The 25,628-nt window shown below is 40.2% G+C and overlaps 1 protein-coding gene across 2 annotated transcripts in view; it reads left to right on the forward strand.

Moving 5' to 3' along the window:
* The window catches only part of KSR2 (kinase suppressor of ras 2), a 360,999-nt gene that overhangs the window by 326,546 nt on the left and 8,825 nt on the right, over nt 1–25,628 (forward strand). For both annotated transcript variants that reach the window (XM_075273321.1, XM_075273328.1), the window contains exon 17: nt 25,435–25,566. In XM_075273321.1, the coding sequence (XP_075129422.1) occupies nt 25,435–25,566 (132 nt within the window). The remainder of the gene's footprint in view (nt 1–25,434; nt 25,567–25,628) is intronic.

The raw sequence follows: 25,628 nt of genomic DNA on the forward strand, positions 1-25,628 counted from the left end.
CCTCCTGCTTTGTAGTAATGAATCACATTTTCCTAAAATGGCTTGCTGGACATGATAGGACATGGGGCAAGGAATTCTGGGAACGTGGGATCACCCACAATGGCATAGGTGTAGCTAATCAGAAGTCAGCCCTAATTGGATGCACACATGCCATTGAGATAAAGGCTAAATACTATATTCGGTAAGGAGCTTCTGATGTCAGACGGTCACATGGCATGCTCTATTCATGTGACTGGAAAGGCATATCTGCTTGTAAGTGGAAGAACATGGAGAGATGTGAGGTGCGTGGTGTACTGGGGGGGAGAGATGTGAGGTACAGTGTGTAGTGTGGAGGAGAGAGATTTGAGTGCATGGTGAACTGTGGGAGGGAGAGATGTGGGGTGCACGGTGAACTGTGGGGAGAATTTTGGGGTGCCTTGTGAACTTGGGGGTAGTGTGAGGGTGGAGATTTAGAGCTGTGTTACTATAGGGGATGGCAAGCTATGGTCCAGGTTTGGTGCATTTAGCTAGCTGTGGCCCTGTGGGGCAGATCTGCAGGGGATAGTGAGCTTGATACCTTTATGAGATGTGTTACTGCGTAGGGGATCTAGTGTGACAACAAAGCTGGATACTTTGCTCTAGGCCACGTTGGTATGGTAACATGTAAACTATCTGGTAGTGCGGTGTTCTTAGCAGCTACAGGATGTCGAGCTACCCAATAGTTTACACGTTATCTTAGCAACTTGACCTAGCGTGAACTATCCAGCCTCGGTGTCTAGCGAGACACCATCTGGTAGTGTGGTGTTCTTAGCTGCTACAGGAAAGCGCGCCACCCTCTCGCTAGACACCGAAACTGGATACTTAGCGCCAGGCTACATTGCTGTGGTAACATGTAAAATAACGGGTAACATGGCGTCCTTAGCAGATATACCACTATACAGGCTCTCTGCAGCCAGGAAATAGATCTTCTTTTATAATGCAATTTGATGTCATGTGATGTGATGTCACAGCCGGCCGGACGCTCGAACTTCACTAGGAGCGTACCTGCTATCGCAGTGTTAACCCATGAGTTGGGTGACACTGCATTAAGTCATTTAGGGAATCTAGTAGCCTCTGAAGAACCGGCAAGAACCGGTGAAACGCGTCACGCAGTTTCCATTAGACCGTACATGCTAGTACATTATGTGTTAATGGATGTGTGTGTGTTATTTTAACCAGTTGATTACCATCTCTGGCTTAATTGCTTTAGTGCTGGATCAGGCAGCTGCTGATCCAGTATAGGAGTGCTTTGTCTTTTCTGTGTGAATCCTATAAAGGAGGTGTAGGGGTTCCCCTCAGTGTAGGTTCTGGCAATAGAATTATTACTGAGGTAGAAGTCCGGAGGGACCCAACCTTATCAATCAGGGATTTGCACTAGATTGTTCTGAGCAATTCAGGCAGCATTCACACACAGATCCCCAATTGCCCTACATATACATGACCATTTTATCGTGTGGTTATTTGGCTTTTAAGCACTATGGAGTTGAATTACTGGGCGGTAGAGTACATTGCAGTTTGGCTTTTGCTAGCCCTGTCCCCCAGTTGGTCGAGCTCTATGTATTGCTCAAGCGCATACTCAGTAGGAGAGAATAGAGAAACTCTACAGCAAAACTTGTAAGCACCAGGCAATCCTGCAGGACAAGCAAGCCGAGGCATGGACAATGTGTGTCCACTAGAGATGAGCGAGTAGTACTCAATTGAGTAGGTATTCGATCGAATACTACGGTATTCGAAACACTCATACTCGATCGAGTACCACTCGCTGTTCGAATGTAAAAGTTCGATGCAGAACCAGCATTGATTGGCCGAATGCTATACAGTCGGCCAATCAATGCTGGTTCTTCTCCTACCTTTAGAAGTCTTCTCCGTGTAGCTTCCCCGCGGCGTCTTCCGGTTCTGAATTCACTCTGCGAGGCATTGGGCCTGGGCAGAGCTGACTGCGCATGTCCGCTTGTAGTGCGGGCATGCGCAGTCGGCTCTGCCCAGGCCCGATGCCTGGCAGAGTGAATTCAGAGCCAGAAGAGGCAGCGGGGACGCTGCAAGGAGAAGACTTCTCAGAGGATCCAGCCCGACCCTCACTCGTGGACTCGGTAAGTATAATGTAATCGAATGTTGCCTACCCCTGAAACGAGCATTTTCTCCCAATAGAGTATAATAGGGTTCGATATTCGATTCGAGTAGTCGAATATTGAGGGACTACTCGAAACGAATATCGAACCTCAAACATTTTACTGTTCGCTCATCTCTAGTGTCCACCATGTCATCACTGGTGGTGGTTATTACCATGGCAAACCTAAGAAGAAATAAGTTAACATAAATCCTGATTCTGCTTTTTTTTAAAAAAACAAACAAAAAAAAAAAACAATGAAGATTTATTGCACGTAGTAATAACCTATGGCATGTTTCTTTTATTGGGAATACCCCTTTAACTGTAGCAGATGACTGCTAGAAAATAAACTTTGAAAGTCACATTTGGTGTCTGCCAACTTGGCAGTGCTGTGTGCTTCTGCTGATATAAAACACACCATTATAACCCAATGAAGGTTAGAAGTGAATTGACTATGAAACCCACTCCTCTGTGTGTGACGCTTTGTCACTTACTGCTATTAAGTTTAATGACCTGACTTACTTACCTCCCACTGCTATCTAAATTCTTCCCCTCACTCCTGATGAACTGTCACCATGAAAATGGAAATCCTCCACTCTCCACTGAGTATTATCTCTCTGTATATCAATATGTATGCTATGCATAATCCATCTAAAAATATATGCAGTCCCTATATGGAGTGGGCATATTATACATCTGCTGAATAGAGTTATGAATTCCTTGAGCAGGATCTTAATATCGGCATTATTCGGCGCTCTGCCTCAGATCCCGCACACCTGGTAATTAGTAAGGCCTCTGTAATATTATACTGCACGTTCCTACACATGTTACTTAGTAAGCCAAGCTATAAGGCAGTCATTAAGTCACATGTTTTTTTATATCTTGTCTTTTTGTAATTATGGTTCATCACAGAAAGATAAAAAAAAAGATAATGAAGAAATAAATTATTGTCTCCTAATTAATCAGGTTGTGCTGGAATCGCTTTGGAAGAAGTGTATTAGCAGTGTACTTTCTGATAAGTAAACCTATATATAAGGATATGTTCACATCTATGTCTGAGTCTCCCATTGCAGAGTCCGCCGAAAATAAATTTCAGTTTCAACATGAATGACAGCCGATGGACCCCATTACAGTCAGTGCAGTCGCCGGGCTCTTTGTGTAACCACTGTTATGGCGGTCCGCCTATTTATTGTGCGGTCCTGAGAACAAGTGTGAGCCTAGCATAATAATGTTAAATGATAGTAAATTGCCACTTACCTAAAAAAAACTTTAAAATTCTCTTTGATTTTTTTAAAAGGGTTTCAATTGTAAACATGATAAACATTCTTGCAAGAAATTTAAAATTTTGCAGAGTTTTAAAGATTTTCTATGATCAACTTAGGGTTTGTTCACATGGAATCTGCCTCCAAATCTGCCTGCAAAAAAGGCTCTCATTTACTTCAATGGGAGTCGCTCGCTTTTTGTTTCCCGCTAGTGATTTTTTTTAGCTCACTCATCTGCGGTGTCCGCGGCGCGAGACTCACTACCAATTAGGCCTATTCATTCCGGCCTAATCAGGACAGTCTGCTGTCGTGATCAGTTACCAATGGATTCGACCATGAATGTAGGAACTTTCTATGGTCTGGTACTAGTCAGAAACCCATCAATGATTTCTCTATTGTTGCTGAATTCTCTTTTTCATACATGTAGTGCTTTTTCCTGATAGCCCAACCACAATAAGAAAATCATGGCTAGGTTTCTGACAAGTACCAAATCATGTCAAGTTTCTGCAGGGTCGTATCTATTGACAACCAACCAACCCCTTTATAGTCCAAAATCAGACAGATCTGTTTTATTGTTTAATCCATTCTTCTGGTCCATCATAGGATATATTAAACAATGCTGATGTATACACCATGGTTATAGAAAATCTTTAAAATTCTGCAAAATGTGTAATTATTTATATTTAGAAAAAGGTTTAATTTTCAACTGTCCACACATTTAACTCCTTGACAACATTTGATATAATAGTATATCACAGCTGCCAATGCCTTAAAGTAACTGGATGTGCTGTAATGTCCACTGCCAGGTGCCCACTCTGTGAGTGAGTGGGCAGCTTCCTGAATGGATGTTAACTATAACTGATAGATAACACCATACTTGCAAACTACTTGCTCTTTGCAAAGGAATGAACATTCTGCATTCTCACAGCTTAAAATGTAAAAAAAAAAAAGTTCTTCTATGCACCTGTGCCTGTACTTCTGGCTACTTGTGTTATTACAGATAGGATATTATTTACAGGCAGCAAGCAGATTTTCTGACTGTGCTCATAACTTTTTTTTTTCCAGTATAAAATAGTTGCTTGTCTGCACGTATTTGCAGTTCAGTATTCCTGGATCTTCTATATTATGGTCACTTGGGCTTTTGTGAGCTTTTTGTTTTCTATTTTAGGCTAAGGCCCCGCAAAGGTTGGTATACACTTCCACAGCCTGATATACAAATTCTAAATGTTCTGTAAAAGAAAAAATATATATCCCTGTACCGTGTTAGCCAGTGGATATGAAATGAAAGAAATTTTCTGAGAGAAGTCCTCAGTAGTTGATACCTTTTTTAATGGCTAACTCAAAAAGTTTTTTGATGACATATTTCGAGCTTTCGGGACTACTATAAAGGTCCCTTCATCAGGATGGTATAACACAATGTCTGAAGGTAGGCATATATATACAGAGAAATGTAGAGTAGTAGTGTGTGTCATTCAGTTGTCTGTGTGCTTCCTGTATGTAGTCTGATGTGTTCATTATGACTATACCGCCACCCTTGTCCGCTGGTTTAATGATGATGTCGTTATTATTTCTCAGAGATTTTATGGCCCTTCTTTCCTGGGCAGTGATGTTAGATGGGGGCCTCAAAAACACATTCTTGAGGCAGGGTTACCATCCAAGAACAATTGATAACCAAATCACCAGGGCCACCAGAATACCAAGATCGGAGTTATTAAAATACAATACCAAACAGGAGAACACTCGGGTGCCCCTGGTTGTCACATATAACCCCCACCTGGAGACACTGAGAGGAATTACACGCAAATTACATCCACTACTGCAAAAAGACAACCATCTAAAATCCATATTTCCAGAACCCCCTCTCCTGTGTTACAGACAGCCACCAAACCTCAGGAATATGATTATTAGCAGCTCACTGTCACCTCCAACTATCAAAGGAACATTTCCATGTGGACAGAAGAGGTGCAAAACCTGCCCCCACATACTGACTACGGACAAAATAAAGATCCCGAACTCTGATCGACACTACAAGATCCCAGGTAACTTCACCTGCAGCACACCTAATGTAGTGTATTTGATATTGTGTACTAAGTGTCCTGAGGGCCTGTATGTAGGTGAGACAGGACAGTCACTTAGGATGAGGATGAACTCACACAGACATACGATTAGAGAGCAAAGAATGGACCTCCCGGTGCCAGAACACTTCTGTAATCAAAATCATAATATGACCCAGGATATGAAGATCCTGGTACTAAGGGGGAATTTCAGAGACAGAAAAGATCGCCTCATATGGGAATTTAAACTTATGAAGACCTTTCGCACTCTCCAACAAGGTTTAAACAGGGCCCAGGGTTTTATGGCCTTTTATAACCACTAGACACCACGTCACTGATCAAAGAAGCCATAAACCCAGAGAACTTTCCTGCGAACTGATATATATGTGGGTTTTTTTTAAAACTGTTTATGTTCTGTTTTCCATCTATTTTGCATCTAACACTACATTTCTCTGTATATATATGCCTACCTTCAGACATTGTGTTATACCATCCTGATGAAGGGACCTTTATAGTAGTCCCGAAAGCTCGAAATATGTCATCAAAAAACTTTTTGAGTTAGCCATTAAAAAAGGTATCAACTACTGAGGACTTCTCTCAGAAAATTTCTTTCATTAAATGTTCTGTAGTCATAATGTGATTATTAGTAGCAAATAAACTGGCAGGACATCATGTATGACGGTTTATAAGTCACAGAACAAACTGCCCAGCAAGACCCTGCATGTATTTCAATATTTCATGAAAACACTGAGTTCTCTATCCAAGGACTCTCACTGTTGCGTTAAATCCTCCTTAAATTGTGATTAAAAAACCCTATAAGATCTCAGAATGTAATGGACATGCCTGATTGTCAATGGGGATGGCAACAAGTAGTTAGAAATAAATTCATAATGAACATTTCCAGGAGGAATACCGTAATAGAGAAATGATAGAATACAGGATTCTAAGAAACAAAGCCTTGCAATGATTTTTATGGGAAATTTACAAGTCCTGTGTATTTACTGCTAGACTATTTCTTTATAGGGGTTATTAACCATTGCTATTAAAAGCTAGTTAGATTGCTATTACACGTGATGGAGGGTTATGCTTCAGTTTTACCGCTCATTTCCATACTGCCATTGTCTCAAGTCAGTTAGAAGTATTCAGTGAGCTGTTCCCATTTGCACTAAGACATATGTAATATAAGTATATATGAGATCATGCACTCTAGCACTCTAGATATACTTATGCCGTCCAGGACTATATATATATATATATATATATATATATATATACATACAGTATATGATCTGTTATTTATCTGTACTATTCTGCTTGCTAGCTTTAGTCATTTTTGGAGTTTACACGACAGACCTGGGACAGGATTAATATATGTGAATTACATGGCAAGAAGGGAGGTAGCATTGTAGCATTGAATCTCTGCTGGATTAAATATGTTATTTACAGAGCTCAGCATGTTTTTATGCTTTGACAATCCCTGTTCTATGTCCTGAAAATAAGCCAGTCAAGAAGTAAAGCTCCTTAAATGACAAGTGTAGTTGAAATAGCATGGATTCCTAATATTTTACTTTAACAATCAGCATATAATTCAGGAAATGTTACAATGTGAACTGTATCAAGCTGCCATGGTCCTGCAAAATCTGTGATTATGTTTATTTTATACCAATATGTTCCACACTGCTTTATGGACATTATCATCACTGTCCCAAGTAGGGCATATTGACAAATTTGGTGGTATCTTTGCAGTAGAGGTATCAATTCACAAGGAAAAACATTGTTCTGGTTACCCTAATCTTTCTATCTGGGGATTGATTTATATGCTTGGTTCTGGTGACAGATTGCATTTAAAACCTGCATTTTAGGTCTCCTTGCACTCTGGGTTTTAGTTGTAGCATGTAGATGGCAGAAGGTTAGTTGCTGGAGAGTTTGCACAAAGTAATCCACTATGATTACTCCCCACAAGCTTCCAGACTAAGGCTGAGACCCCCACGTTGTAGAAAAGCTGCTTTTTTGTGTTGCAAATTTTGCTGCAGTTTTTTTGAGCCAAACCCAGAAGTAGATTGAGCAGAAGGTAGAAGTATAAACACATTGCGTTTTTTCTGTAGCATTTTTAAACAGAACTTTTCCAGAGTTTTCCATTGTGTACTTTCCGCCCCTATTTTCCTTTTAGAAAAAAGAAACAATGGCTCCAAAAATTTCCTAAATATGGGGGCAACACGGTGGTTCAGTGGTTAGTACTGTAGCCCTGCAGCGCTGGAGCCCTGGGTTCGAATCCTGCCAGGAATAACATCTGCAAGGAGTTTATATGTTCGCCCTGTGTTTTTGTGGATTTCCTCCCATTCTACGAAGACATACTGATAGGAAAATAAATATACATTGTGATCCCTATATGGGCCTCACAATCTACATTGAAAAAGAGAAAAAAATTCCTAAATATAAATATGAAGAAGTATGACATAGAAAATGACACTTTAGGTTAAGGCCCCACATTTAAATGTTCCAAATGTATTTGTAAATATAAATATGAAAAAATTTCTGCAATAAATATATTATGCATATGGTTACAACCATAAACTCAGGAGCTTTCTATGGTCTGGTCAGAAACCCAGCTATGATTTTCTTGCTGTGGACAGGTTATCAGGCAGGGACACTACATACATGAGAAGATAACCCTGCCATAATAAGGAAATCATGGTTGGGTTTCTGACCAGACAATAGAAAGTTCCCGCAAAGTACATTTTAAGTGAAACACTATTACTATTTGTGTATAGGTTAAATATGGATGGAAAGACAGTTTAATCCTCCTTTTCCCCCTGGATTTAAGCTCTATTACAATCTGCAACTGCTACAGAGTTCTTATTATTACATGTTTGTATCTGCATCTCCTTTTGTGGAGTATTACGGTATATATAAATTCTCAGAGTGGATATTTTTGCTTTCAGTGCCACATATGGTGCTATATTATGTTCATTAAAAAACCACAACATCCTAATGCATAACAAGCCCGGCTATTATTCATGCTAATTACTTTATATAAGAATAACGATGTAAGGGAAATGGAAGATTTAACCAAGAACATTACACACCATAATTAAACAGCTGGATTTTTTTACATTCATATATTATAATGTTTTATGAAGGTCTTAATAAGGCTATTAAGAAAACACAAAATATACTGTAAATACTATTCCGAACCAAAATCCCAAAATTGTATTTTAGAATGAATAGGGTAAGTGGGACCTGCTTTCTAATGGGAAGTGTGGGGGGGGGGGAGTTCTGGAGAGCTTTAAAATTGAAACGAGTTTCCAGAAAGAAGTAACACAAAGCAAAGTGGGTGAAAGCAAAATGACTTTTCCCAATGATAGAGCCCCTTTAAGAGGCCATTCACACGAAGGAAAATGGTGAGGAATTTGGTGTGGAATTTTCCACTCTGAAAAAAAGCCTCCCATTGATTTCAGTGGGTTCTGTTAGCTTTTTTTTGCACTAGTGGAATTTTCCGCTAGTGGAAATTCCGCTAGTGGAAAAAAAAGCTAGCAGAACACCAAATTCCTCACGATTTTCCTCCGTGTGAATGACCTCTTAAAGGAGCTCTATCATTGGGAAAAGTCATTTTTAGCTGAACACATCCTTGCGTAGCCTTTGGAAAGGCTATTTACCACTTACCTTTTGTATGTAAATTGCCTCAGTAGTTTTTTAATAAGTCAGTATTTATTCATATGCTAATTATCCTTCTCCGTGCACCCCATAAGTGTCTGTGTGCACCCTCTGCTATTCTCTATGTGTATGAGAGCAGAGAGATGAGTCATCAGCACAGCAGCATCTCTGCTCTCATACACATGGAGAATAGCAGAGGGTGCACACAGACACTTTCAGGGTGCACAGAGAAGGATAATTAGCATATGGATAAAAATGGACTTGTTCAAAAACTACTGAGGTAATTTACATGCAGAAGGTAGGTGTGGAATAGCCTTTCTAAAGACCATGCAAGTATGTGCTTAGCTAAAAATGCCTTTTCCCAATGATAGAGCCCCTTTAATGATTTTTGGATGAATTCTTTAGGCACGGTGCACATGACCGAGTTTTCACGTATGTTGGCTTTAATTTACTGGCTTCATCCTCATGGTTGGATAGGGACTCCTAGCAGAGCAGTACAGTTATCTATGATGCTAGGAGTCCCTGTCTTTCCATGACCAATTACAGTAAGATAAATTATGTTGAAAGCAATAGGTAAAAATGCCTCCCATTGATTTCAATGGGTAGCGCACATATGCCAGCACCCATTGAATTCAATGGGATCTGTTTTTTACGCCTCTCACTCTGAACAAGTTTACGTTCAGAATGAGCGGAGCGTAAACTCTGTGTGAAGGCTCCCTAACACATGGACAAACTCAGTCTTGTGCAGATAGTCTTACTAAGCAAAATCCATCAGAATTCTGGCAGAAGCCTTGCTGTGCACCACATTTATCAAGTGTTTTAGACAGTTTTGTACTTTATATAGAGAGGCAGGATATAAGATGTGCTCCTGTGCACCAAACAAGTGCACTAAAAATGTGCCAGATTTTTTGATCCACCTAATAGGTTGTGTAATGTCACACTAGCCTACAAATATGCCATTTTTATTAAACAGTATCACTTTGGAAAGTGTGGCGCAGTCTGGCTGTCTAGTCTAAACACTATTAGTATGTATTAGGCTTGAAAAAGCACCAGTAGTGTGTGAAACATATGTTGCCTGCTTTATAACTGCATCTATTCTCTCCCTGCACCATGTTTTTATCCATGTTGGAATAAAGAATTAAATTTTATGATAAAAGACACCCTGGGTGAGCGCCCCTCATCTTGTTTCTTCGATATTACTATTAGTAAATCTGTCCCACCGTCTTAAAGAAAAACTGTTTAGTTGCTCATAGAAACCAATCACAGCTCAGCTTTAACGTTTCACAACCACTATAAGAACTTAAAGCTGTGTTTTTGTTGTCTTTAGGACAATATTCATAAATTTGTCCTATTGAGTTTTCTAGACATGCTCTGTGCAGGGAGGGGAGTAGATAAGCTGATAATCTTCTTTAGGGCCCTTTCACATAAATGTATTTAAGCAGAGAAGTAAGGTCCAGCTGTTGGTTGTATTTGTGGCCCTGTGTCCAGCATATCAATGCTTTATGTTGCTTTGTGCTGCAGAACTATCACAGCTGTACTGTCCAGCACTCACAGCATCAGGTGACTATGTAGGGCTGCCATAGCTCTGCAGCTCGTTAGAAATTAGTATCACTCTATAAGTTTAGTTCACAAGGGTCACGGTTCAGCCAGGAAGTATGGTCAGGGACTAAGGACACTCCTGAAGAGGAGAGCGCCGGAATAGAAATACTGGTTTGGCAATAACCCCGCATCATGGTATTAGGCTACTTGAAAGAGTCATGCATGATGTTTAAAGGGGCTGTCCTAGATGGCAGTAAACAGAGGCATTGTTTTCATATTTACATACTGGAAAGCAGATTTGCATATTCTCCGGGAAATATGGTGAACATGCAGACTGTATTTCTTGAACCGAATAGAATTGTGTGAGAGTCTTTATACAAGTCTCACAAAATGCCGGAAAAGTGCTGCACTTTTTGGTGTTGTTTATTCCACTACAAATATTTATTTATTTATTTATTTATTTATTTTTGTTGACTATTTTGTGTCTATTGTGGTCAGAGGAATTTTTTATTTTAAACATCATATGTCTTGCTCTCCCTCCTCCTGACATACAGATCCTTCTGTGTACACCCACTGATAAAGTTGCCAATCAGCCTATGTAGGGCTGGAGTCTGGACTCTTTCTCTCCTAGGAGTCCTGTAAGGATATAACCTGCTCTTTACTTACAAGTCCAGCTCCAAATCGAACACAATTGTGAAGTGGAATGAAATTTATTGGATATTTTAAACTTTTTTAACAAATAAAAAAACTGAAAAATTGAGCGTGCAAAATTATTTGTTAAAAAAGTTTAAAATAGCCAATAAATTTCGTTCCACTTCACAATTGTGTCGCACTTGTTGATTCTTCCCCAAAATGTGGCAAAAGGTTGAAAAGTTCAAGGAGGCCGAATACTTTCGCAAGGCACTGTATATTGAATTAAACACAGGGTAGATGATCCTAATTCAAATCAGAAAAAAAGTCTTCAGCACAGAGAGTTTGTATAAAAAAGAATCCCAATTTTTATTAAGTAAATTTTTAAAAAACACCAATGAACAGTACCAGACACAAAAAAAGAAAGGGTAAGTGAAAGAAAAAAACTCACATAATACGTCCTTGCGGCATTCCAAAAACCTACGCGTTTCGGGACGTCTGTCCCTTACTCATGGCAATGTGTGAGTGCACAAACCAATGTTGTTATATAGCTGCACTCGCAGGTGGAAATAGAAAGTAATCAAGGAACTAACACATAGTTAAAAGCAAATACTGAAAGCCGGAAGTTCTATGAATAAACAAACACGTGAAAAGCACATACATAAATAAATAAATAAATAAATAAATAAATATATAACTATTATCAACATGTTTAACCCCAGTAAGAAAGTCCCTCTAACTCTCCATCTCCATATATTTTGGAGATATGTAGGGAAACTTAAAATGATTCAAAAGGACATGACTTACCATCATAGGAAAATAACGAAATGAAGGCCGTGCTCATGTTTCAATAAATGGAAGCGAAACCAACAGAGGATAAACAACCCCCCACAAAAGGAAAACACGCATAACGTCACGTGAACATAAACACGTGATCACAAGTATCTAGGATACATAGTAAACTGAATGCTTTTCCCATCATCCGGTCACATGATCGCAAACCGGAGTGATGTTATCTATAGGTTTACTATTGTGATGACAAAAAGCAGCCCTATGGAGCATTGGTGATACTAGTGCCTAATAAAAATAAACCAGATCTGTTTTAAGGTTTAAACCATTGGGGAATCTTGTGCCTAGTTCAAAAATCCAAAAGGCTTCGCGTTTCCAGCATGTAGTGGAAAGGGATCTTAAGATGTTAGCTAACTCTGTCTCATGTAATGATGTTTACAATAATCTTACAAAAAAAGAGAAAATAGCCCTGAGTTCTTTACGCAAGAATGATTCTCTAACTATCAAAATGGCTGACAAGGGGGGTATGATTGTAGTAATGAACAAGGTAGATTATTACAATGGTGTGATGTCCATTCTTCGAGACTCTAACACCTATAGAGTTTTAGACTCTAATCCTACCCCAGCTTTCTCAGCCATTTTGGAGGACTTAGTGATGGAGGGAGTGAACTTGGGGATTATCCGTGAAAGTCAAATAAAACATCTGTTAGTGGAACATCCGGTTATCCCTATCTTTCACGGACTCCCCAAAGTCCATAAGAACGTCACCCCTCCACCGCTTCGTCCTATTATTGCTGGCATTGCCTCTCTCAACGAGAAACTCAGCGAGTGGGTTGATGGACTACTACAACCCCTAGTTAGCAAAATACCAGGCTTCTTACGAGACACTAAACAAGTACTACAAAATTTTGATGACTTTCATTGGCAATCTGGCCATGTTTGGATTTCTTGTGATGTCAGCAGTCTTTATTCCTCTATCCCGCACAATTTAGCATTATTGGCTCTTTCAAATTTTTTGTACAAACAATCCACCTTTTCTGAGGAACTATGTGAATACATAATATCTGTTACAGAGTATCTTTTGAAGCATAACTTTTTTTCTTTTGATAACAATTTTTATTTACAGATATGCGGGGCCCCTATGGGGTCCCGTTTTTCTCCCACCCTTGCCAATATATATATGGCATGGTGGGAGGAAAATTTTGTCTATGCTCAAAGCAATCCATTTAAACAACATCTATGCTGGTACGGCCGCTATATAGATGACCTCTTGATGGTCTGGTCGGGGGACGTAGCGGCCGTGCCAGCACTGATGGACTATTTTAACAGTAACGATATGAACTTAGTGTTCACTTATAAGGTGGAACCTACTACTGTAAATTTTTTGGATATTAGCCTGACGGGTAAATCCGGTGAAGGTAAGGTGTCTTCCATCCTTTACCGTAAGGACCTGTTGGGCAACACGATATTACACGCAACCAGTTGCCATCCCCGTCACACAATACAGTCCATCCCCGTCGGGGAATTTATTAGAGCAAAACGAGCTTGCTCTTCAAATATAGATTTTCAGGAACAGCAATCAGACATATGTACCAGACTTAAATATAGAGGGTACTCTAATTGGCAGCTGAAGAGAGCCTCCTCTATTGTCAACAATAGGTCTAGATCTTCTCTTTTGAAAGAACAACACAACAAAGGGAGATCAGAGAACAACATGGCTGGTGTTTATTTTTGCACAAATTACAGTAGAGATTTCAACTGGGTCACTGATATAGTCAAGAGATACTTACCCATCTTGGCGCAGGATGACACTACTGCAGAGATTCTCAGGAAAGGATGTAGATTTATTTCCCGTAAAGGGAAAACCTTGGGTAACATCTTATCTCCCAGTCTATATTCTAGAGTCAATAATTCTAGCAATACCACCTGGCTAGATATTCATGGTTTCTTTAGGTGTGGAGCCCCCAGGTGCCGAGTGTGCCATTATGGGGTGAAATCGACTAGTTTCGAGAATAAAAACACACACAAGAAATATAACATAAAACAATTTCTAAATTGCAAAAGTAATCACGTGATATACCTAATATGGTGTGATCTTTGTAATCTTTTCTATGTTGGCTGCACTATCCGGCCATTAAAAAATCGTATCTCGGAACATTTATCTGACTGCACTAAAACTTCATCTGGTAGCATTTCTGGTGCCTCGAAGCACTTTTTGATGCATCACAATGGGGATATCTCCTCCTTCCGCTTTTGTGCCATTGAACATGTGAATAGGCCCCTAAGAGGTGGCGATTGGAGGAGGAAAGTGTTAAAACGCGAAGCCTTTTGGATTTTTGAACTAGGCACAAGATTCCCCAATGGTTTAAACCTTAAAACAGATCTGGTTTATTTTTATTAGGCACTAGTATCACCAATGCTCCATAGGGCTGCTTTTTGTCATCACAATAGTAAACCTATAGATAACATCACTCCGGTTTGCGATCATGTGACCGGATGATGGGAAAAGCATTCAGTTTACTATGTATCCTAGATACTTGTGATCACGTGTTTATGTTCACGTGACGTTATGCGTGTTTTCCTTTTGTGGGGGGTTGTTTATCCTCTGTTGGTTTCGCTTCCATTTATTGAAACATGAGCACGGCCTTCATTTCGTTATTTTCCTATGATGGTAAGTCATGTCCTTTTGAATCATTTTAAGTTTCCCTACATATCTCCAAAATATATGGAGATGGAGAGTTAGAGGGACTTTCTTACTGGGGTTAAACATGTTGATAATAGTTATATATTTATTTATTTATTTATTTATTTATTTATTTATTTATTTATTTATTTATTTATGTGCTTTTCACGTGTTTGTTTATTCATAGAACTTCCGGCTTTCAGTATTTGCTTTTAACTATGTGTTAGTTCCTTGATTACTTTCTATTTCCACCTGCGAGTGCAGCTATATAACAACATTGGTTTGTGCACTCACACATTGCCATGAGTAAGGGACAGACGTCCCGAAACGCGTAGGTTTTTGGAATGCCGCAAGGACGTATTATGTGAGTTTTTTTCTTTCACTTACCCTTTCTTTTTTTGTGTCTGGTACTGTTCATTGGTGTTTTTTAAAAATTTACTTAATAAAAATTGGGATTCTTTTTTATACAAACTCTCTGTGCTGAAGACTTTTTTTCTGATTTGAATCTGTTTCTTTGTCCTGACCGGAGGACGTCTTTCGGGCACTTGAGAGTTAATCCGATTTCAACATATACATACTTTGAGAGCTGTGGACAAATTTCTTGTTTTGTAGATGATCCTAGTTAGGGCAATTAATGGGAGTCCCATTGGGTAAGTGATGAGTGGAATACCCCGTTTTGTAATCCCAAACAGGAAGCAAGATGGCTTCAACATTGTTCTTGGTAACGACAAATTTAAAGGGGTATTCCCACGTCGCATACTCACCAGTCTTCGCTGCTGTAAAATCTTCTTTCTTCCTGGTTTCTTGTGTCATTGATAGGCGGGGTTTCATATGCAAAGCCATACTGTTCGACTACCTCCAGTTTAGCTCTGCCCCCAAATTAATGTGTAGCTCCGTCCACCACATAGCGTGATCCTATGGGACGACTGAAGGACCTGTGATGTCATCAAAGGTCCTATAACACTTGAATTTAGCTTGTTCTATAATATAGAATCTATATAGAGTCGGCTAAATCCTAATAAGCAGAGGGACCAGGTCCTTTAGCCCACTAGGATTTCGACTGTTCTATATAAGAAAGCAGCACTCATTTTCCCCCTCCTTTATCTGAGAGCAGGAAGCTAGGTCACAGGACAAAGACACAGGAATAGCTAAAAACACAGGCTGGCTCCCGTGCACTTAGCCCCTCCTCCCTCCCCCCTGAGAGCAGGCAGCTACATCACTTGACTTTTGAGCAGATAAGTCAAGGGCTGTGTCAACAATGAATTGAATAAAGTAAGATAGTGGACAAACAAAGCAGTTTTGCTGAAGCAGTGTATTTAGGAAAAGTCTTACATCCACATTAACAAGCAGTATAGATAGGATCCTTGTGATGGCCAACCCCTTTAAGGACAAAATATCCACCTCTAGTGGTCAATGGTAGAAGTGCAACACCAATTCTTTACTGAGAAACAGCAGCCACTAGTGGTCAGACTTAAGAAAAACAACTTGATCCTAACAGCAAACTGGAAAGGGAGCTCAGTTCCAAACTACGCAGATTTATGAGAATGTGTATATATTGACGGCGTACGTGTGTCATACAACAGAAAAATGGCCTATTTTTTATAATTACAGAAGAACGTGCATGGCAGTGACTAAGATCATTGCATATTGGAGACACAGAAAACATACGAGATATCTGGCTGTTTTATACAAAGTGCAAAATCTCTTTCTAAAATAAATCTCTCCACTTTGACAGCAGGGGGGAAGCACTAAGTTCCCGGTGAAGTAAATTGCTATGAATAAAAATAGCAATGCAAGAAGAGACAATTCCTTTGCCACTCTATTTACAAAGTACAGTATTCTAAACTTAAGTCTAAAATACAGAACTCCAGAAGTCCTATCTAGCGGAGACATGTTTTAGGCTGCTGGTATATGCTATATAAGATAACATGCACACTGCATTGCAGCTTGACACCGTCACCCTAGTTGATGGATTTTCCCCCTTTCTCTAGTCTCACAGGTTGACTGTTAGCTAATATGTCTCCCGCCATAAACACATGTTAAAACTGCTATTAGCAGCTGTAAAGTTTCTGCATTATTATGTGGGAGATCCTTTTTTCTATGCCTTTTATGATGAGCGTTTCATTGTAACATAACTTGCAATTAAAACACAGCAAAAAATGATGTTGAGCAATTATTTTTCTTATGATGTGTCAGGATGAGCTGCACAGTCAGGAAATGAGGACACCTGGCGCAGTCTACTGTGGGCTTTCGGCGCTGCCTCGCTGGGGTTTGAAAGGCTCGGGATGCATTAAACATCAGTTCCAACAACAGAAAAAATCCTTCTAATTATATGCTTCAAGGTTATCTTTAAACACCCAGCTCTGTTGTTCTTTGGTCTTAGGGCAGGCGGCCTGCGGAGGATGATAGCCTCTTCCAGACATGTATAAATACAATTTATCCCATATGATATTCTGGCTATGACAACTCACAAATGGCACTTCAGCATAATTCCTAGCCCACAATCCATTGCAGTTCAACCCTTTCCAAATATTGCTCATGCAACAATAATTGTAATTATAAAATTTTTAAGCACTTTTTTTCTATTGGACTGTTTCAGCCTCTGAAAACCTCTTATAGCTAGTCTTTATCAGAACTGTACACATTAGCACAGTTGCTTCACTATAGCGCTCATACACACTAGACAAATATTGGACTTTGATAGGACCAGGACAATGGCGTCTTGAGTTTCCACCAACGGCAGGTGTCAGGGAAAAGAAGGGTCAGGCATGTCCAGTCCTTTTAATATTGTGAGACTTAGGGTCCATTCACACAGAGTTTTTTGGCAATGATTTTGGCGCTGTATCTGTGTCAGCATCCACGTGGAAAAAACGCCTCCCCTTAGAGTTCTATGGGCTCTGCTAGTTTTTTTTTCTGTTAGCGGATTTTTTCCGCTAGCAAAAAAAAAAGCTTCCTTCAGGCGGATTCCACCTGCAAAAACCAACGCAGTCAATGGGAGGCAGAAAATCCACGCGGGATTGGCAAAAACCGCATGGAAAAACCACTAGCATTTTTTTCAAGGTCCATACACTGTGCTGGAGGAAAAAAAAAACATTTCCTAATTCCTGAAGCAGATTTTTTCCTTTCCAAAAAACTGTGTGTGAATGGACCCTTAAAGGGGTATTCCCACCTCACATACTCAGCAGTCTTCACTCTTGCAAAATCTTCTTTCTTCCTGGTTTCTTGCATCATTTGGTGGGCGGGGTTTCACAGGCAACCTGCCGTTTAGCCCCGCCCCCAAATTTGCGTGTAGCTCCGCCCACCTACATTGGACTATGAAGTACAGGCAGCAGCAACTCCATTCTGTGTTACATACAGAGACTGACTGTCTCTGCCATAATGAACACAACTGAATTAGCTAGCCTGATAACTGGGAGAACAGAAGAAATGAAAGCAGCTCCTCTATCTGAGTGCAGGACCTAGGTCATGTGGTGTAGACACAGGAATAGCTAGATACACAGGCTCGCTCCCTGCACTTAGCCCCTCCTCCCTCCCCCCTGAGAGCAGCAGATACATCATTTGACTCAGGAGCAGCTAAGTCAGGGCTGTGGCCACAAAGAATTGAATAAAGTAAGATAGTGGACAGACAAAGCAGTTTTGCTGAAGCAATGTATTTAGGAAAAGTCTTACATCCACATTAACAAGCAGTATAGCTAGGATCCTTGTGATGGGACAACCCCTTTAAGCTCATGCACACTGAGTTGAGTCAAGCATGCATGTGTAGTTGAGAAAAATACTTGTTTAAACGTGCTTACTGCTCACTACCCTGGTTCCAGCCCTAGCACTCTATCATCGTAAGCATGAAATATAGAGAAAAACCAACATGTCACTTTTCACATTCACTACAAGCAGTAAGGCTGGATTCATATATTGCAATTTTCAAAGCAGCTGTTGCACTTTTTTTAACCTAACAAAGGAGTGGAAACAAAATGAATGTGTAGATAAAGGAGGTCTATCACAGCCAAAATGACTCCTAAACCACAAATAGTGCTGCGTAGGGATCTAATAGGAGTGGGAACTTACCTTGGTGATTACAAACTGATAAAGCAATGCAGAAATAATATTTTTATGGATATGCAAATCAGCCTTCATGTGCATTAGAGGCGAGCCTGTGGCAGGCAGAGACTAAAGTAGTGACATGGGAGGGGGTATATTGATTGTAGGTAAATGTGATAAATCAGGTCCGCCTCCGATACATTTGCTGGCTGATTTGCATATTCATAAAAATATGAATATCTACATTGCTTCACTGGCTGGTGTTTGGTTCTGTTCCATACAACTGGATGGAGTTGTTTCTTAGCATGTACATTGTGAAATTGTGCAGACTCCCTGCAAATGAGTAGAACAGCTGGAGAAAATTCTAAAACTACCCGTATATACTCGAGTATAAGCTGACCCAAATATAAGCCGAGGCCCCTAATTTTACCTAAAAAAACTGGGAAAACTTATTGACTCGAGTATAAGCCTAGGGGGGAAATGCAGCAGCTACTGGAAAATTTCAAAAATTAAAATGGTCGGAGTTTTTGGGTGCAGTAGATGCTGGGTGCTGGGAAAGGGGAGGGGGTGTTTTGGTTATCTGTCTGCCCCTTCCCTGAGCTTTGTTTTTTTCTTCCCCCACTTGGAACTCAGCCTGGCTGAATATAGGGTATTTGCAGAGCTCCTATTAACCCCTTCCCGATGGAACAGGAGCACTGCAGATCCCCTGTATTCAGTAGACCGGGCACTGTCAGACACAGGGATACCTAATGTGTATAATGTGTTTCACAGTCATTTTCTACTTTTATATGTATTCTAGGGAAAGGAGGAGGGATTTATTTTTTTTATTTTTTTTTCTAAATCTTTTTTTTTGCCCTATTTTATGGGAGATTCTATACATTAATATTGTGGCTGGTCATAGACCCCCCCCCCCCTCCTTAAAAAAAAGTATAAGCCGAGGGGGGCTTTTTCAGTACAAAATCTGGGCTGAAAAATTTGGCTTATACTCGAGTATATACGGCAATCTACTGTGTGTGAATATACACCAATAAGAGTTTTTATGTAAGGAAAACTAGTGAGGACCAGTGCTTCAAAACAAGCATTTTCTGGATGCCAGGGAAATTCTATAACAGAATAATTTTTTTTTCAGCAATTTTATATTTGTCATTCACTGCCAAAAACATGGGCATGCATTGAATATTGTTGGAAGATAAAAAAGAACTTGAATATCTTATCTATCCTGTGTGATCTCTTATTCCAGTTTCCGCTCTATGGCTTTCTTCTCACCCCTGGGTATTTGTAAGTTTGTATAATCTATGGAGCACAGCAGACTCAGACAGTACAATGGATGACTATCTCCTTTGACAACAATGATTCTTAACCCCAGACGTCTTTGAAGAATATATCAGCTGCTGGTGGCCTGTTTACAGATTTATATGCCGTGCTTAACCCTCCTAAATCGGGGAATTTAGGCTTTTAATAATTTGCTGTCGTGAGATTTAATCCCACTCCTCGTACTTCACCATCAAACCTGTCCCATTGCCATTTATGATAGCATTTACTAAATGATAAGGATAATTAAACAACCAATATGGCCGCTCTTCCTCTTATCGTAGACATGGCCAAAGAGCAAGAAGCATTTACTGATATTTAGCCATTTTTCATTTTGGGTGGAAATCCTCTTTATGGAATAACATAAAGTTCCTTAGTATAGTGTTTATAGCTGATTTGATTTTGATACAATTGTAATTCTATTAATTCCCTTGTACAGTGTTGGCCAAAAGTATTGTCACCCCTGCAATTCTGTCAGATAATACTCATTTTCTTCCATAAAATGATTGCAATCACAAATTCTTTCAACCTCTGTCCTGTGTCCTTGTGTGTACCACATTGAGCATGGAGAAAAGAAAGAAGACCAAAGAACTGTCTGAGGACTTGGGAAGCAAAATTGTGAGGAAGCATGAGCAATCTCAAGGCTACAAGCCATCTCCAAAGACCTGAATGTTCCTGTGTCTACCGTGCGCAGTGTCATCAAGAAGTTTAAAGCCCATGGCACTGTGGCTAACCTCCCTAGATATCAACCAGGGACAGAAATAGACTTGACAGGCTGATCAGGAGGGCCAGCTCTGTCCTGGGGAGCTCCTTGGACCCAGTACAGGTGGTGGGTGACAGAAGGATACTGTCTGTGGTGACCTCCATGCGGGAAAACAAATCCCACCCCATGTATGGGACCCTGAGGGGACTTGGCAGCACTGTAAGTGACCGTCTGCTTCACCCCAAGTGTGGGAAGGAGCGCTATCGCAGGTCCTTCCTTCCAACCGCGACCAGGCTGTATAATCTACATCAGACCAAACGAAGATCACTCCGCACAGAGAACTAATGATTATGACGATGACCATGAGGTCTTCCTCTTTCTCTTCTGTTTTTTCCTTAGCTGCCATGGACTCCTAGTATATCTTCTCTTCTCAGCTTATCTGTGTCTACGTCTGTAATATATTACTCTGTATTATCCTGTATCTGTATTACTATGCTGCTGTAACACGCTGAAATTTCCTCAATGTGGGACTATTAAAGGATTATCTTAGATGTGGACGGAAAAGAAAAATTGACAAGAGATTTCAATGCAAGATTGTGCGGATGGTGGATAAAGAACCTCGACTAACATCCAAACAAGTTCAAGCTGCCCTGCAGTCCGAGGGTACAACAGTGTCAACCCATACCATCCGTCGGCGTCTGAATGAAAAGGGACTGTATGGTAGGATACCCAGGAAGACCCCACTTCTTACACAGAGACATAAAAAGCCAGGCTGGAGTTTGCCCAAACTTACCTGAGAAAGCCAAAAACGTTTTGGAAGAATGTTCTCTGGTCAGATGAGACAAAAGTAGAGCTTTTTGGGAAAAGGCATCAACATAGCGTTTACAGGGAAAAAAGAGGCCTTCAAAGAAAAGAACACGGTCCCTACAGTCAAACATGGCGGAGGTTCCCTGATGTTTTGGGGTTGCTTTGCTGCCTCTGGCTCTGGACTGCTTGACTGTGTGCATGGCATTATGAAGTCTGAAGACTACCAACAAATTTTGCAGCAATGGGAGGCTTTTTTACCTTTTTCACATTGAAAGCAATAGGTAAAAAAAGCCTCTCATTGACTTCAATGGGGAGCGTGCGTATGCTGGCACCCATTCAAGTCAATGGGATCTGTTTTTTACGCCGCTCACTCTGAACGAGTTTTACGTTCAGAATGAGCGAGTGTAAACTCCGTGTGCAGACTCCCTCAGAATGATTGTAGGAACAAGGAAAGCAACAATATAATCCTCACTCTGACATCACCCCCACCCTCTTTTCCCAGTTTTCAATGTATAAATTTTTAGAGGGAACAGCGGAACAACATAACATAGAGTTCCAGGAAACGTTCTACAATTTAATGGGGAATATAAGTATTTACTAACATGCATAAATAGATAACTGCCTTACCAATAGCAGTATATCTCATTCACTCTCATAGGGACACAGGACATCCATTCTCATAACCTATGTATAGGTGACAATTGTATGAGGACATTATAACTACCATATAACCTCTGATTGGCAAATACTGCTATAGATGTGGTATCAGTGAACAATTACTGCAAAATAGCTATATCTGTAAATGACGTGAGACGTCTGTATGTATGTACTTTTTGTATTATATTATTTTAGCACATTGTTTCTGAAATAGCCATTAGGAGTTTGTAATGTCTTTGGTCTCATATTAAACTGGACATTTGTTTGCTTATAAACCTTTCATTTGTCTCTGTAAAGTGGAGGTGGTGCTTTCTCCAAACCATTTCATTCTAATTCATAGAATACTATTTACTTATTATTTCACTCAATGAAAGTAATCTCATCAGGCTTTCTGTAATTACTGTTTTTCCAGTGTCCAATTTGTGGTGTGATTTGTTGTCTTGTGGTCTTTATTGCCAAATGTATAATCTAATTTCATGTTAATGTCATCAGAATGTTTTCTTATTTATTGGAGCTGTTCTGAATCCCGCTGCTATTCTGCGTATATTACACTGAATATATAAAATGATTGTTGGAACATTGTGACCTAACCAATGCTAGGAGTTGAAGCCCGAGAACACAGTATTAGGCATCAGTCTGGAAAGCTGAAGGGAGCCGTGCTCCTACACTTTTGTTGTTATACCATTTCCATGATATATGGGTGTTCATAATGTTCTAAACATTCCCATGTGCCGTCCAAAGGGAGGTGTCCTAAAGGAGCACGCAAGGGGTGTGATTCTGAGCTCTGACACTGGCGGCCTCTGATTGGGTCTCTGAATACCCTCCCTTCCTGACACCGCCCACCTGAAATTACAGAGCGTAAATAACACATCAGGCACCAAAATTAACTGCACTTATTTCTCAGGAATGGTGGAGGCTTGGGAAAAAATTTATATTGCAGCAGAATCAGTGGAGAGGCGCCTTTTAACGTGGAAGTGGTGAAAGGTCCTCTTTAAAGAGGACCTTTCACCACTTGGGGCACATGCGGTGTAATACACTGCCAGAAAGCCGACAGTACGCTATATTCAGCGCATTATCGACTTTCATGTTCTGTGCCCTCGGTGAAGAGCTATCGGTGCCGGTACCGTAGCTGTTCACTGTCAGTAGGGCATTTCTGACAGTCTGTCAGGAACGCCCTTCCTCACAGCAGCGTCTATTGCACTGTACTGTGAGAGGGGGCGTTCCTTACCTCTATCGACGAGTACTATCAGAATGGGAGGGGGGCATTTCTCACCACTCTCACAGTACATCACAATAGACGTTACTGTGAGGAAGGGCGTTCCTGACTGACTGTCAGAAACGCTCTTCTGATGGTGAAGAGCTACGGTACCAGCACCAATAGCTCTTCACCGGGGGGCACAGAACGCGTAAGCCAATAGTGGACTGAATTCAGCGCACTGTCGGCTTTCTAGCGGTGTATTACACTGCATGTGCCCCAGGAGATGAAAGATCCTCTTTAGGCATGGGCTTAATTTTCTTTCTATAGCTTCTGTGCAGATCAGTTTGTCTCCATGGTGACAGACTACAAACAAATTCTGTGTAGTCTGATTGTGCAGTCATACTTACTTTCCTCAGACACTTATTGTTGCTGACATACATATGATTGCATCACTCATACATCATACATATGACTGAATACATACATATTGAAAATAGAAATAGGTGGAAGCAAGTAACACATAACTGCATTATCAGATAAAACAGAGCGTTTTTGTCAGTAGCCATGCAGGCACATACCTCTGTAGAGCTGTAGATACAAATGGTAAGATATTCTTAGGGTAACTTCACACTGACATTGTTAATGCCCATTGCTCTCATCCTATGACTATCAGTTTAATGACAATAGAGTGACTGTGCTCCATCTGCATTCACTCTAATGTGAAGGGAAAAAATGTGATGGATTTGTTTACTTTTCTGGCAGAAGAAAATGTCTCAGATTACAAGGGTAAACAAACATTAAGTGTGAACATCCTCTTAATCAAAACTTTCCAATGTTAATTTTTTTTTATTTTTGTAAATGCATTGCAGTAAGGCTGGATTCACATGACAGTGAATTCCAAAGGACAAAACATGGCATTATTAATAGAGGCCACACGGTGGCTCTGTGGTTAGCACTGCAGCCCTGCAGCACTGGAGCCCTGGTGTTCCAATCCCGCCAAGGGCAAAAAAAAACATCTGCAAGTAGTTTGTATGTTCTTCCCGTGTTTGCATGGACTTCCATCCCATATTCCAAAAAGACATACTGATAGGGAAAAAATGTACATTGTGAGCTCTATGTGGGGCTCACAATCTACATAAAAAAAAAAAAATATGGCGGTATTAATATCACTGTCAGGGATTGTTCACATCTGCGCCCGGTCTCCATTATGCAGGTTTTCGTTTCCTGTCCGAAACTGGGCAGGAAACGGAAACCTGCAGGCATTTTTCAAAACCCATTCAAATGAATGGGTTTGAAAAGTGTCCTGCAGTGAGCGCCAGTGAACGTTTTGTGCTCTCCGCAGCGAAACCTTTTTTTTTTTTTAACCAGACACAAAGTTGGACATGCAGTACTCTGTGTCCGGTTTAAAAAAAAAACAAAAACGGTTTCACTGCAGAAGACAGAAACCTGAGAACGGAGACCGGACGCTGGTGTGAACCTAGCTTCTGTAAATGGGGGCTATTCACATGACTATTAATTTGATGATCCATTATCACGATTTGTCAACATATAGGTCATATCCTATTTTTGCCAATTTTTACAGATCCCTCTATACACTGAAATGTATGAGGGATCTATGATCATGGATGCCTCTTGGGTGTATGACATTTTGCACCTCTTTCGTGTGAATGTAACCTAATAAAGTACAGTTTAGCTACATACCCTTCTTACTGAGCTCTATTGTTCACAAATAGAATAAAACATACATTTTATGTCCCTTTAGAATCTCAGTAAAGTTCTTCTACATTCATAAAAGTTCTTATACTACAACCTAGTGCGTGTCTGTGGTCATAAGACTCCTCAGAAGCTTCCTACATCCCTCTGTTTGACAACAGATGTTTCATTATTCCTATTATAACATTGGTTTATGGCCATGTTTAAATACATGGAATACATTTAATCCATGGCACAAATATTTATATAGACTACTCTTTTCTGCATTGATCAGACGAGAAGACAAGCTGCGGATCCCTAATGGTTGGCTTTGTCATTTGGCTCCTGAAATAATACGGCAGCTGTCTCCTGACACGGAGGAGGATAAACTTCCATTTTCAAAGCACTCTGATGTATTTGCACTTGGGTAAGTAGACTGAATGAAATATTTTAGTGTAGTGGGAAAATAGATTATAAAAACATAAGGAT

This window comes from Leptodactylus fuscus, chromosome 1 (assembly GCF_031893055.1).
Source record: "Leptodactylus fuscus isolate aLepFus1 chromosome 1, aLepFus1.hap2, whole genome shotgun sequence".
NCBI classification, from domain to species: domain Eukaryota; kingdom Metazoa; phylum Chordata; class Amphibia; order Anura; family Leptodactylidae; genus Leptodactylus; species Leptodactylus fuscus.